The sequence below is a fragment of the Ammospiza nelsoni genome, chromosome 11, assembly GCF_027579445.1.
Source record: "Ammospiza nelsoni isolate bAmmNel1 chromosome 11, bAmmNel1.pri, whole genome shotgun sequence".
NCBI classification, from domain to species: Eukaryota; Metazoa; Chordata; class Aves; order Passeriformes; family Passerellidae; genus Ammospiza; species Ammospiza nelsoni.
In genome coordinates this window covers 5,878,779-5,892,897 of record NC_080643.1, presented here as the reverse complement: position 1 = coordinate 5,892,897, position 14,119 = coordinate 5,878,779, and the positions used below count along the sequence as shown (strand labels likewise).

General features: G+C 43.6%; 1 protein-coding gene across 1 annotated transcript in view; it reads left to right on the top strand.

Moving 5' to 3' along the window:
• Positions 1–14,119, top strand: part of SLC25A26 (solute carrier family 25 member 26) — an 81,644-nt gene that overhangs the window by 54,483 nt on the left and 13,042 nt on the right. Inside the window, exons 6-7 of the mRNA XM_059480174.1 lie at positions 2,068–2,112; positions 13,008–13,077. Coding sequence (XP_059336157.1) covers positions 2,068–2,112; positions 13,008–13,077 — 115 coding nt within the window. The remainder of the gene's footprint in view (positions 1–2,067; positions 2,113–13,007; positions 13,078–14,119) is intronic.

Sequence of the window (14,119 nt, the reverse complement as noted above, 5' to 3'; positions counted from 1 at the left end):
GCTTCTAGCTAAGTAGATATAAAGGGGATTATGTCACAAGCTTCCCTTGTTGTCTTATTAACAGCTGCTTAATTTTACCACTCATTCATGAGCATAAAAAAAGCAAAACTTGGAGGCTGTGTTTGAAAGCTTGTTTTGTTTGGTGTACAGCTGGATACAGAGCGTTTCCTTTTCTCTTTTTTAATAAATTTGAAGCAAATGTATTGGTTATTGTTACTTATTTTTTCCCTATTTTTTTGGTCTAGATCATAGAAGATTATGTTGCTTTTCATTTTACATTGCAAAGAAATCATTCCATATAATTTCAGTTCAACAATGCTGCAGTAGCATGTGGGTGTGTATATATCTTCTCATAAATATATTACCACACATTACTGTCAAAGAGCTGGGCTTTTTCACCCAGTATTAAAAATGAAATTTAATTGCTACACTAGAGTTTCAAGACCCTGATAAATAAGAGCCATGTCTGACCTTTATTTGGGGCTCTGAGATGCCACCAGGGATATTGCTCGTTGTCCAAGATGACAAACTTCCTCTGAGATTTCAGTTTGTCAGCTCAATGTACAGCAGTGACATTGATTTCTTCTCACTGCCATTTCCTGCCTGAATAGATAACAAATTTTCTGTGGCAGGTGTCTGTCAAGTTTAGTTTTGCCTGGCAGATTAACTTAATAGACTCATTTATTAATCATTACTTGCAGCACAGAGAAGCAGACAATACTCTTTGTCTCCTGTGATGTTGAATGGCTGTTCCATTTCAGATTCCTTTGTGTAGCCTGAATTTGGGTTTAATAAGCCATTCATATCTCTAGTGAACGTTTTTAACCTGACATCACTCAGAGCAAAGATATCTGCATTAAATAAGCATGGTCCATTTTGTGTATCTACTCCTTTTCATGGTGAAAGATGTGTAAGTGCTTTCTGAGACTAAATAATTTGATATATGAACTGCCAAATCAGCCTAAACAAGGGGAGAAGTTAAGAAGGATAAAAGTAGAAGAAAACAGGTTGTTGGAGGAAGATTGGAGCCTGGGGTTGACTGGCTAACAAAGCAGAGATAATGCAGCTTTAGGAAGGTGCAAAGCAGACCTGCAGATACAGTTGTAGGGTGATCCTAGGACAGGCCATTGCTTTTCTGGACACCCTTTCCTCTGAAATATCCTGATATTCAGCCTGGAGATAGCAAAGGCAGAGTTGGTACCAGAGATAGGTGTTAGACAGGACTTCTCTGAGTGGTGAAGGACAAGGAAGAATTCAGTGGAGGGCTTTGCAAAGGAGGAAATACAGTAGAAGGTATAGCCTTGGAAAGTGATGTCTCTTGTTGCACAGTGCTTCAGCGTGTTCACAGTGCAAACTGAGTGATGAGCTGAGTTTCTTATCAGGGCAGGATCTGTGAAGGACATGGAAATGCCTGTGCACTCCAGGGACAGGAGGCAGCAGGAATGAGCCGAGGCAGAGATGCAGAGATGCAGACATGCTGCTGGACAGGAGAACCCTGTGTCACAGGCAGAGAACCACCAAGCTTCTCCCTTTTAGCTGGACTGTGCTAGCTCCTCACAACCTGCCTTTAGTTCTGGTTCATGGGAGATCATGGGACATGTTCAGGAAGGTTTCTGCAGCTGATGCCCAAGGGCACAGCGCTGGTTGCAGCACAAGAGCTCATAATCTCTGAGTCTGCACTGCTGAGGATGTTTTCTGCCAAGCTGTGCTCCTGGCCTTGGGAACGTGTTTCTTGAACCATCCTTATGGCTTTCTTGGCTGGCTGACAAACCCAGAATGTCCCTGCACTAGATCACACTGCTTATTGCACTTCTAGGCCACCCTGGTAACAATACATTAACCTCTCAGCAGGGAATGTGATAAACAAAGTAAAACTGCTTTAGTGAAACCAGTCATTTAATGGCAGCGTACATAAAGTGTCCGTAAAGATTTGTAAGCTGCAGTTCACTGGCAGAACAATAACTGTTCCTAATTTAGCCAGTTGAGGAACATGCTAACCCAATTTACCAATTTACTTTGGTAACATTATGTTGTTGTTCTTATTTTTTTCTTTTCCCACCTCTCCAGATTCCTTTCTCTCTGGTGCAGTTTCCCCTCTGGGAGTCCTTAAAGGTAAGTTCTCTTTTAGTGATGGAAATATAAGTTATACATTTTGCAAAGGTTTTCCATGGTAACTTATTTAACTCCATTATTGTGATTTTGGGTATGTTCAAGAATCAGTAATTATGTGCCAACTTACCTGTGCATGAGAAGATCATATGCCTGAATATCTGAAAAATAACAGAGAATATCTAACCACTGATCTATGGCATGCAGGCTAGATTTTACTCCCAGAATGCCAGAAATTTTATCTTCAGCTCTAACATTTTTAACTGCTTAAAAAGAGTGGGAGCCACTTTGTGTTGTGTTACTTCTTTTTTTTTTTAAATTTATTTTAATATTTTTAGTGTTTTGGTCTTCATGGTAAAAGGAAATTGCAAATGAGAAAACTGTTTCAGCCTGGGTTTTGTAAACATCACTGCAAAGATATTTTGATTGGCTGTATGTACTTTATTTTAAGGTCATTTAAAGAAGGTGTCAATGATGATGTTTTAACAGTGCAGTTGTTACCATGGTCAGAGATAGGATCTAGATTTTTGAGTGGAGAGTTGGATTGGAAGGTGTAATTTCTTCTCTGTATGTCCTTGAACTCACTGCAAAAAGTGCAAGAAAGGGTTTTTCGAGTACTTGGAGGTCATGGGGTTGAAGCACAGAGAATTATTGCAGATCATTAAAAACATTGTAGTAAAATATATTTATAAAAGAGGAACTGGAGAGAGAAACTTTCTTCCTGGTAGGAATGCTGGACTCCTGAGCAAGCTCAGCAGAGACCCAGAGTGGGACCTTGTGTGCTGGACTGGGACTGCAGTTTGTCCTCCTGCTGTGTGTCTGTAGCTGGGCCTGTTTGGGAAGGACAAGCCCACAGAGTGAATATTTGCATGTAGAGGCTGCAGGAAGTTCAGTTTAAAGGTGAATCCACAGGCAGGAGGACCATGAAAACCATCGAGAGCTTTGGCAGCAGTGAGGATTCTGTGGGTGCTCCATGAGCTCAGCCTGCTGTGGGGTCTGGGTCTCATCCCACTGCTCAGGGGAGCTGGGGCTGCCTTTTTAGGAATCTGCCTCCCTGGCAGTGTCCAGGAATGGTTTTTGTAAACTCCTCAGTGGTGCTGGCCCAGCCTGCTGGTGGTTACTGCAGCAGGCATGTGTGGGAGCAAGAGGTGGCAGTGCTTTGTAAGTGTGGTGTCCATGCCAAAACCACATAAACCAGCACCATCATGGAGCTGTTTGCAGAATGTAAAGTTGTTTTAACTAATGTCCACCTAGCTGAGACAGTAAAATGTATTGTTTACATTACAGGCTTTAAAGAAGACAGTTTGAATTTAGCTAACTGCAGGAGTGAGTCACTCAGGATGAGGCATCATGTTTAATCTCAGGAGGTCAGTGCAGATCTGAAGAGAAACAAAACTTGTGTCAGTTTGTTCCACAAACCTGTTGCATTATATTCTTCTGATGTGAAGTCGGGAGTAGAAAACTGCAAAAATTAGTCTGGCACACTCAGTTGCTTTGGCTCAGCACAGGGAGAGAGCTCAGGGTCTGTCATATCAAAGCCAGGCAGTGAAAGCAGAATACATTGTGTTTATCTGAGGGAAGCTCTTAAAAAATTGTCCTGACAGTATAACAAAGGATGAAAATCATTATGGTCCCATCAAGAGGATAAATGTGGCCAGTAACATCACTGGAGTGTGGCTGAGGGTGTTGGGCTCTTCACCTTCTCATGGGTGCACATGAACAGACAGTAATTGCAAAGAAATAGAAATGCAAAGGACAAGAGAAAAATGGCACAAAGCCCGAACAGAAAAGAGTTATTGAGATGATGCCTGAGGGACTGCTCTGCACTGGATTAATAGGATTACTTGAGAAAGTAACTGTGGGTGCAGTTGTGTATGATGTGTGTGGGCCATCTCACTGAGGAGAGTAGAACAAGACCTGTGGCTGTGTCATATTTAAAACCATTACTGTGAAGTGACATAAGCTGATGGAAGAGACTCAGTCCTGATTCCATGAACAAGGTAATCACCATAAAAATAAGGAAAATCATTCCACTGTGAAAGGACAGTTAGAGAGGCATGTGGAAGAAGAAGAGAGGTTCCTTTTCTTTCAGATGTGTGCTGACTGCAGCCAGCAGCAGGGTGTTAAGCTTAAAGAAGCCTAATAAAGGCTTGTCATAGGTAGCAAATGGTGTATTTCTATACCCCATTTTCTCTATCTGCTTTACTCCAAGCTGCTCTGGTTATTCCTTATGCTTTAGTCACAGAATTTACATGCACAGTTTTCTCCTGTCCGTGAATGTGCACCAGCTGTCCCCTGTGAGAGCTGCATTCCAGGCGCTGGGCTATGTTAAAAGAAGAGAGAACATTGTATAATTACTGAACTATAATGTTACCTTGGCTGTGGGCACTGGCAAAGGGAGGATTGCAGTAATTAGCAAGAAACAGAAACTGCTTCAAATACTGGCATTACTGATAGTGACTCAGGTGAACACACAATTTAGGAACAGGCAATAGACTCCTTCCTTAGTTCACAATGACTCAAGAAACAACAGTGAAGAAATTATGGTGCTTTCAATTTAAAAAAGTTTTTTTTTCTTTTATTAAAAATATTTTTATTTAGGTAGCATCCACTGTGCTTAATGTCCTTTCTCTTCCCAATTCTCCATTTTTCCATATTTTGTTGGAGGCACAGATGATTGCTATCAACCAAAGGAGAGAAGAAAACTGCTATGGTGTATCAGATTTCAGGACCCTCACCAGCTAGGATGACTTAGTGTAGCTCTTTCCTGTCTCTTTAGTCCAAGCCTTACAGGTAAAACAGTCTTGAATTCTTCTCAGAGTTCAGGGGAAGAAAGGATATTACAAATTTTATTCACTTTCTGCTACACCAATGCTCAGAAGAGCACCATGGCTGAATATTACTGTGACAGTTTGGTCAGGTTTGGATTCTTTTATGTGGGGTCAATGCTTCTGATCCCATCTCAAAGCCAGGTGGCCCTGAAGAAAGGCAACAGAGCATAGATGTGGTGTCTTTCCCAAATACCAGCCAAGCACACAGCCTTCCATATTAGTTCAGGTTTTGGAATTAAAGTTGTAAGATACAGTCCCCTTGTTTTCTGCCCTGGAATTTCCAGGGTGCCTCAGTGAGTTGCTTTGGAAATACCATATGTGTGTTCCTTACTGTGTGAATTTCACACTGTGGGCTCTGTGTTTGGCATGAAATTGTTGTGGGTTACAGGAGCCTGGTGCAGCTCCTGCTCACCCTGCTGCCAGGGCTGTGCAGTCTCTGCTCAGATGGCTCTGGCCCTGTGGAGCCCATCCCTTCTGTCTTGTCTTTTATTCTCTTCTGTTTAGACATTTTATTCAGTGCTTATAATCATCATATCTGAGTTCCTACCAGCAGCAGTAGTGATTTATCGTTTGTTTCATGTTTTAATCCTTCTAGTTTAGAACTAACTGAGAAAAAAGACAACTTTCAGTTCTGCTGAGGGGCTATTACAGACATACAGGGCATCAGGTGTTTTGGGGTTTTTTTTGCAATAAAATAGCATTTTAAAATGCTACAGAAACATATGAGTCCAGAAACATCTTGTCAAAAAAGCCTGTTTCTTAAGGCTCAGTGGCAATGGTCAGGTCCCTCAGAGAAAAGTGCTGTAAGATAAACCCTTCCCAGGAGAAACAAGACTCAGTCCTCCTGGGTTTTATGTTTCTGCATGTTGGCTGTGCTTCAGAGCCTCTGAGAGTTACTCAAATGCAGCTGCACAGGGAGAATGGTCTCTTTATAGAGCAAATGTATTGTGTGTCTGCAGAAAAGGCTTTGGTAGCCAGGGAGGAGGGAAGGAGCAGGCAGGACAGGAGGACACAGGTCTCAAATGAGTTGACTTGAAAAACAAAGGGGTTTTTGTTTGTTTAGTTGGTGGATTTTTTTTTAAGGAAAACAAACCTGCTATCCTGGGAACCTTTTGTCTTTCTCATTAGACAGGTCTGACTCTTAAGATGAGACATTTGGACATTGCTAGGACTGTGGAACATCAGGGTCAACCAGTCCTGCCCCTACAAACCCAGCCTCTCTGGGAGGGCAGGCACACACTGCGCTGCTCTGCTGGCCCAGGAGCTTCAGAGAAAGATAAAAATCTTCAAGTGACCATGCTCGAGGTGATGTCTGACTCTTCTGGCACTCAACAGGGCCAGGATTTCCCTCTCTGAATGCTGAGCAAAGTTTAGGGCTCTCAGACTTTCTGCAGTTCTAGTAAGCCCACAAGGGTTTTTTGTCACTGATTTTAGCAATAAAATAATTTTCTCAAATCTGTAGGTGTCACAAATTAAAAGGTGTTACACAAAAAGAGGATGGGGAGAGTCCAGCTGTTCTCCTGGGAGGCTGAGCAGGATCAGAAAATTGGTTGGGTCAGAACAGGAGTTCCATGGGCTGGTTCTGAGCTGGTTTCTGGCCACACAATGGAGAGCAAGTTTGGGATCAGGCCCTTTGTTTTCTGTTCAGGTGCAGCTGTGACTGTAGGCACAAGGCACTTGTGTGGAGGGGAATGTGCTGGTGAACTGAACCATGGATATAGAGGGGAAATGCACATGGGCTCATTTGCTTGGTTCCCTTGGCTCCCTCTCCAGAGAGCTCAGCTGCTGGGGGCTGGGGTGGGCAGCAGAGAGTGTGAACTGATTTTAGGGTCAGCTTTAGCTGATTTAGGTGATTTAGCTCAGCCTTGCTCTTGGTCGTCAGTGTAGATGGATTTTGAGACACATCCTGAAGCTTGCTGTGCAAAGACTGCTTGGTGGTGGCTTTCAGTGGAGAGTGAACACTCTAACCTTGGTTGAAGCTTATTGCACCTGATTTTTAAAGTTAATAAGAATGAAAGGTTTACAGAATACTTCTGCCCAGGCAGCTGGGGTTCTCAGCAGTAATATGTGTTTATAACTCCACCATTGAATCCATAAACCGCATGCTATTTCCCTCCTAAAATTTACAGTCAGATCTGTTGCTGCTTAACAGGGCAAGTAGAAAATAGAGGCGTGTAGCCAAACTGGGCCCTAAATGGCTCTTTCCCTGCCCTACAGGTAGGTGACCATTTTCCCTTTTTCCTGGAGAAGCAGTCTAGTATTTCTTTCCTCTGTGCTCAGCTGCATGTAAGTCAAGAGCAAATGAAAGCCAGGCCCAGCTTTAAAGCCATTTCCTCCCAGGCAGTGCAGTAAGTGTTCTACCATGCCTTGCTCCCTCTTGGACTAACAGTTGGGCTGATTTTGGGATTAAATCCTCGTGGTTAAATAGCACTGAGTGCCATTTGCTGAGGTGCTGGATCAGGAGAGCAGCCTTGCACGGGGTGCTGGGGGTGGGATGTAACGTGCCCATGCCATGAGCAGAGCTGCTGCATTTTTCTCACAAAGGAACAATGCACCCAACAGCTGTTGAGCAAACAGCCCTGGCTTTATTGCTGCCACAATAAGTGTCATTCACACCATCCTGGGGCACGGCCCGAGGAATGCTGCTCACCATCTGCACCAAAGGCAGAGAAACAAATGCAGGCCTTGCTCACAGCACTGCAGGCACGTTTGGGAAAAGTCATATGGCCTTGGATCATCAATACAGCATTTCAACAGAGCAGAGGAAAACAGGCTCACACAGTCTGCAGATACAGAGCCAGATTGTGATGCCCTCTTGGGCATGGCCAGGCCACAAGAGGTTCTCTAGAAGTTGCTAAGCTTGCCAGTGACATCTGGGGATGTCTGAATATTGAAGGTTTGATTTGGACACTGGTTATTTGCTGAAGAATCTTAGCAGATTTATGGAATTCTTCCATGTAATTTATTCACACACGCCTACGAAGCACAGATCTATTAGGTAAGAGCAGTGCAGGTGCTCAAGAAAAACCCTGCTGGCTCTAAAGTGGTTTTTCAGAAGTGCATTTTCCCTCCCCATATGTCCCTTTGTGCCATGGAAACTGAGTGTGGCTGTTCTGCCTTGCCATGGGAACACAGCTTCGAAGAACATTTCCTTTAACCAGGCTTTTAGCACATCCATTTTGATTTACATCCAAATGGGTCACAGACATCAATGCAGTATTATATGGGCAGAAAAAGGGAATGAAATGCTTTTAACATGAAAAATATGCTCTTGCATATAGGCCAACTTTTGTTCTCTTTCAATTTATCTAGGATTTGGGTGGGTTTAATTCTAGGACTGAATTCAGTACTGGCATAAGTGAGCACAACTCCATTAGTGCAAATGGAGTCTCAGCATTTATGTCAACAGTGAACTTAGATCATTGAATTTTTCCCATGTTTGGGCTTGCATGTTTCCTGCAGGATAATATACACATGTACTTGCCCATATGCTGCACATATGCACATAAAAAATCCACTGAGGAGGACATTTGGCTCTTTGCTCCATGTTGACTTTCTGTACAGAAACAGCAATCAACTTGTGAAGTTTTTGCTTCTCCTGTAGCTAATGTGCCATGCATCTGTAAGGGTCAGCCATGCAGAATGCCACGTTGTGAGCAAAATCCCTAGCAGGAAAGGCAAACATGAAAATTGCTTTTCTTTTCTCAGTCTGCAGGACCTCACATGCACACAGATCCACGTGATTCATTTGTACTGATTTTTTTTCTCCCCTGTTACCATGAAGTTGAACACTGTTGTGAACAGAGGGGCACACAGAGATACTATAGATACTTATCACTGGAATGAATTGTAATATTTATTCAGCTGCAGGCCTCAAGTGTGGTGTATGCCATGAGTTCTGCTTGAAGGATAGCAAGGCCAAGGCAGAGATATCTTATTCTCTGCAATGCTTCCTGCAGCATTGGTGGTGTTGGGTTGGTCATCAGCTTTGAGAGGTGTGGGTATTGCATTTTCCTTGGTTACCAAACTTTAGATGTCCTGAATATAGACCATGACCTGGCTGTGTAGGGAACACAAAGCTGACAGCTGATTTTTTGCACAAACTTTTACTATAAATGATTGGCAAAGGTGACAGGCATGCACAGGTAAGAGTTGTGTGCACTGGTCAAAGGTTATTGGCCATCTGGAGGCCAGGTGTCCTCAGCACTGAGGAGTCCATATTTGTGGGCACCAAATACTTCCCCCACTATTTAAAAGCAGAGGTAATATTTTGGTAATATTTTCCATATTTTTAAATTTTTTTTTAGATTGAGGGGCCTTTGGTATACCTTGAGAATGACTTTTCCAATGCTCACTCTGCCCAACAAAATGAGATGTCCTTGTTTTCTTAGTATCAAAAGAGCTAAATAACATTTGTGCTGAGAATTCGGGTACACTGGCCTATGGAGCAGGATGAAATGGGATCTCTAGGAAGAAAAGTAGGGCTCTGCCCACATATAAAACTTGACCCTTCTCTGTGAACATTATCCCTGTGGATAATTGGAAATATGCAGTCGGGCTTCCTGCTGTGTGCCATCCCCTGAGGCCACACCCGCTGGATTGCTTTACACGGTGCAGCAATGCACAGCCAGATTTACATATATATCACAGAAAAGTGTTTACAAAAAAAAATTACCATGTGATTGAGCTGAGAAGCTGCAGAGGGCCCCAACTGTATGAGTTTCCATGCACTTCAGCCAGAAGATTTATTTCCAATTTGTTATTCATAAGGGAAGAGAGAGAGAGATTGGGATGGGGTCCTTTGAAGTGGAAAACAAAGTCTTCTATTCAGCCTTCAGCTTAATAGAATACACATGACACAGGCTTGGCATGGCGGCCCTTTCATGTAATGTGCTCCCTGTCATTCTGCTTCCCTGGGCCGTGACTGCTAGTGGGAATGGGGACTGCCCTGGAAAAGCCAGGTTGTCCCCTGCAGCCTTCTGCTCAGGAGCACAGTGTGAGCAGGTAGGAGCCTTTTTGGTGCTGGCAGTGGTGGACCCAGGCTGAGCCAGCTGCTGCAGTCGTGTTGCTCGTAATTCGCGGCTTGTTTCATCCTGCAGGAGCACATGGAGACTGAGCAGTGTCCTTGGGGCTTCTGCAGGCTTTACATGGGCACTTGTGCCCTGCTTTGGAGCCTCTGAGCTGTGCCCCTTGGGCTCTGAGCTCTGCCTGACCTCTCCCCATTATCCCCCGTAGTGGAAGGCTCTTCTGCTTCTGTGCAGCATCCAGGATGGCAGAGTGTGCCCTAAGCACTGTACCACTGCAATAACCAGCAATTTTATTCAAAGTCAGTGTTTTAGGCAGATATGGATCCTCTGTTTCTTTCCAGGAAGGCCCTGGTTTTATAGTAATCTACAAACCCCTAACAGTTTCTGTGCTTTGCCTTGTTTTAATGGTATTAAAACCTGCTCAAAGGGCAAGTGTTTTTGAAGGACTTACAGGCCTGACTTACCAGCCCTGTCAATTAGTTGGCCCATGGACTATGAGAGAAAACATGTGTGACCTCCAGCACGTCATCCTGGCCCACAGCATCGTGTGGTTAGAAAGAATTTGGACAGGAGTCCTGCCCAGGTCCTCTTGGCCCTGTGACACTTGTTCCTCTTGGCTTCCTCCAGGATCGTGTCCTCGTGCCCCGCTTCCCTCTTGCTCTTCTGCATGTTCAGGTTTGGAGCTCTGGGTGAATCACCGAAATTGGAGATGGAAAGAAACACATGAAGTCATCTCATCCTGCCCTTGCCAGTGCAGGATTATTCCCCACAGTTCAGCCTTGAGTGCCTTCTCCAGTCTATTTTTAAATGACTCAAAGGAGAGGGCTTTCCTCTCCTCCCTGGGGAGGCTGGCTCCGTGGTTCAGTAGACCTCACTGTTGGGGAATTTGCTTCCTGTTCTCCAGCCTCAATTCTCCTTTTCCCTAATTTAATTGAACTGTTCCTGGCTCCACCCTTTTAAAGCATTTTCCATCTTGCATGACTGTTGCAAATACCTGTTGTCAATTTGCAGGCGTAATGGATGGGAGTTCATCACTGTTTGCCTTGCTTGGCAGAGGCTCTTTGTGCAGAGCTGCCCTGGGCAGCCAGGCTTTATCACAAACTAGATTTTAGAGCTACATGCCAAGAAATCAGAACGACCTTTTCCTTCTTCTTCTTTGGACAATGACATTAACATAAAACCCCATCATGACTGAGAATGGGCTGGGCTTCTGGCAAAGCCATGAATGTATTAATGGGCTGGTTTTCCTCTTAGTCCTCCAGCAGCTCTTGCACAGTGCATTTTTACATAGCAGCAGTAACTGCTCTGAGTTCTTGGGCTTAGCTGTAGATGTACAGATGTTTGTAGAATGTGTAAAAAAACCCCAACAATAATTCTGTTTCTATCAAAAGAAAGCTGTGGCTCCAGAAGCTCAGTTTTTAAACCCTGGCTTTCAAGTCAAGGTTTCTTAAGCACCTGAAGTGTTTTGCAGATGGGTGCTGAAGGTGGGATTTATGCTTTGAGAGTACCCAGATGCTCTGGACGGTAGTTTGTCTAGGGGAGTGTGTCCTTCTTCCATCAGGACTGAGTTGCACGAGAACTGTATGTCCAAAGACTGTAAGTTATTCCAGAAAAGCATATTATGGTTTTGAAGAATTATGAATCCCTATTTATTTATTTATGAAATGAAAATCAGTTTCTGCTGTGGGTGATGGCAGAATAGCAGCCCATACCAAAAACACCAGGAAAAGAATGGCTAGCATTAGAGAGGCTGGAACCCCTCTAGTGCTTTCGTACAGCAGAGCTGCAGCTATTTAGCTGTGGCAGGGTACCAAACAACATTGTGGCTGGCCATTGTTGCTTGAACAGTTTGATTTTTAAAACATTCAGCTGAAATATAACCGCCAGCCAAGCTGGAAGGAGCGAGTCACGAGGACAGCATGTTAAATGAAGAGTCAGCAAACGAGAGCAGAGCTCTCCTGCTCCAGTGGGAAGTGGCTGCACTGCAGACCAGGAGCCCAGGAGCAATAATCTCAGCCTAGCACTGCTATCCAGTTGCTTCTAAGAAAATTTTACAGAAGTAATATGACTTTAAAAAGAAGGAGAATGCCACAGCTATAAAATAAAATTGCTGATTTCTCTGCGGTGGGCCTCAGAAGGGCTGTGGATCCCATCCCTTTTTGCTCAGTGCTGATCCTCACATCATAAACCAGAAACCTCTCCTCCAGAGCTTCCAAAGTTGTGTTTCAGGAGATGAGGACGAGGATGGAGCAGGGTGCAGGAGGGGAGAGCACAGTGACTGCAGCTGCCAGGGAAAACCCCCCTGAACAGACACTGCCCTTGGCTGCTGATACTGCCAGGGCTCATCAAATTGTGTGATGTGACTTGAGAGGTGCTTTTGGAAGGCACTGTTCTTGCTGGGGCATTAAAAGCGTGTGCTTAAATGCTGCTGTGAGGAAATGGATGGGAGCAGGGTGTGTGGAGAGGAGGGTGTGTGGTCCCTAACAATGCCAAGTGAAAAACAGAGACACACCTGCTTTGGGGTATAATGGGAGTGATAAGAGTAATTTCTTAATGGTGGGGTTTTTTTGGGGAGTGTGAGGGGAAGGGTTGGTTTAAGAAATGTAGGGGAGCAAACAGGATTTGTGTCTCGTGGAAGCTCATTTTAAATGGGAGCCTTTTGTACATCTGGGCTGAGCTGATATTGGTTCTTGCATGCCGCCCTCGCGCTCAGTGTTTTGCTTTGTGCTGTTTTATCTGCCAAAAAGAAAATAAATTCACAAAATATTTGCAAAGTTGCATGCCCACAGGCTTAAATACATACATATGAATTCCCTGAAAGCAATTTGCTTCAAGCCCTCCTCAGTTCCAGACGTCTTTCTCACTCCATCTGCTTGTTCAAGTACACAAGTTCCTTGGGAAAAATCACTTATTACATCACTCAAAAATGCCACAAAAATAGCTTTTCACTTAAGTTCCCATCCTCAGAGTTAACTCACATGGGGATCAGATAGATTCAAACATTTAATAACTTTTTATTTTCCTTTCTCTTTAAACACAGGATCTCTGGTCATGGAAGCAGGGTCACGTGGTGGATTCTTGGCAGTCAGCAGTCTGTGGAGCTTTTGCAGGTGCAAAGGATTATATGTTATACTGGGAAAGACTAAAGAAGAAAGGGAAAAATGTGCAAATCTATTAAGTATAGCAGAACAACATTCCTTTGTAATTCAAGTTTGTTTAGAAGAAAACGGATCCAGTTGTTGTTTGGAAATGGGAAAGTCAGCAAAGGAAAGAGAAGGAGGAAAAAAAAAAAAGACTCAACCAGGGTGTCTGTTTGAAAGACAACCAATTTGTTTTTGACAAATTTCTGTTATTTAAAAACTGTGGGCCTGTCAGTCAGGCTTTGTGATTATTTCAAAGTTGATTTGTAAAATCCTCATCCAGGAGAAACTGGGTTTGGGTGGGGGTTTGTGCAGCTGTTCGCTCCGAGCGCTTCCCCAGGGGCTGAAGTGATTGCAGAGGCCGTGATTCACCATCCCTGTGACAGCTCTGACAGCCACCTAGATTAACTGGAGGCAGGAGAGCAGAGGGCCAGCACTGCTCAGCCTGGAGGCAAAAGCCTTCTGCAGCAAAAAAAACCCCAGAGCATGAAACATCTGGGCAATCTCCAGACACTACAACAAGAATAAAGGGTGGCAGAATACAATGCTGCACTATTTGTTACAAACAAGCCAGAAGTTAATTGAATTCTTCAGTAGGCTTCTTGCTTGGTTTTAGCCGACTGTACTTGCTTCCAAAAAAAACAAAAAGAGGAAAAAGAAAAATCAATTAATGACTCATCAGTGTAGCTGACAAGTTTGAGGGAGGAGAGATTCAACTGTCTTAATAGAAAAAACAGATTAATAGTAAAGGGATGGATAGCCAGAGCTTTTTCCCCGAGGAGCTAAAATACATTTTAAGATTCCAAACTAGTAACAGAATATGTGGAAAAAATAAATCCTGTTTAAAGAGAAATTATAGCATTTCTTGAAATGGAGATTATCAAAAGCGAAGCTTGTTCTTTGATAACTTACAAACTCGGAGCCATTACATTGCATGTAATTTTTTAAAAAATAAGTTCTGCTAGGGGAAATGAAGTATTAATAGCAGCAGAATTCCACTAGAGACTGAGGA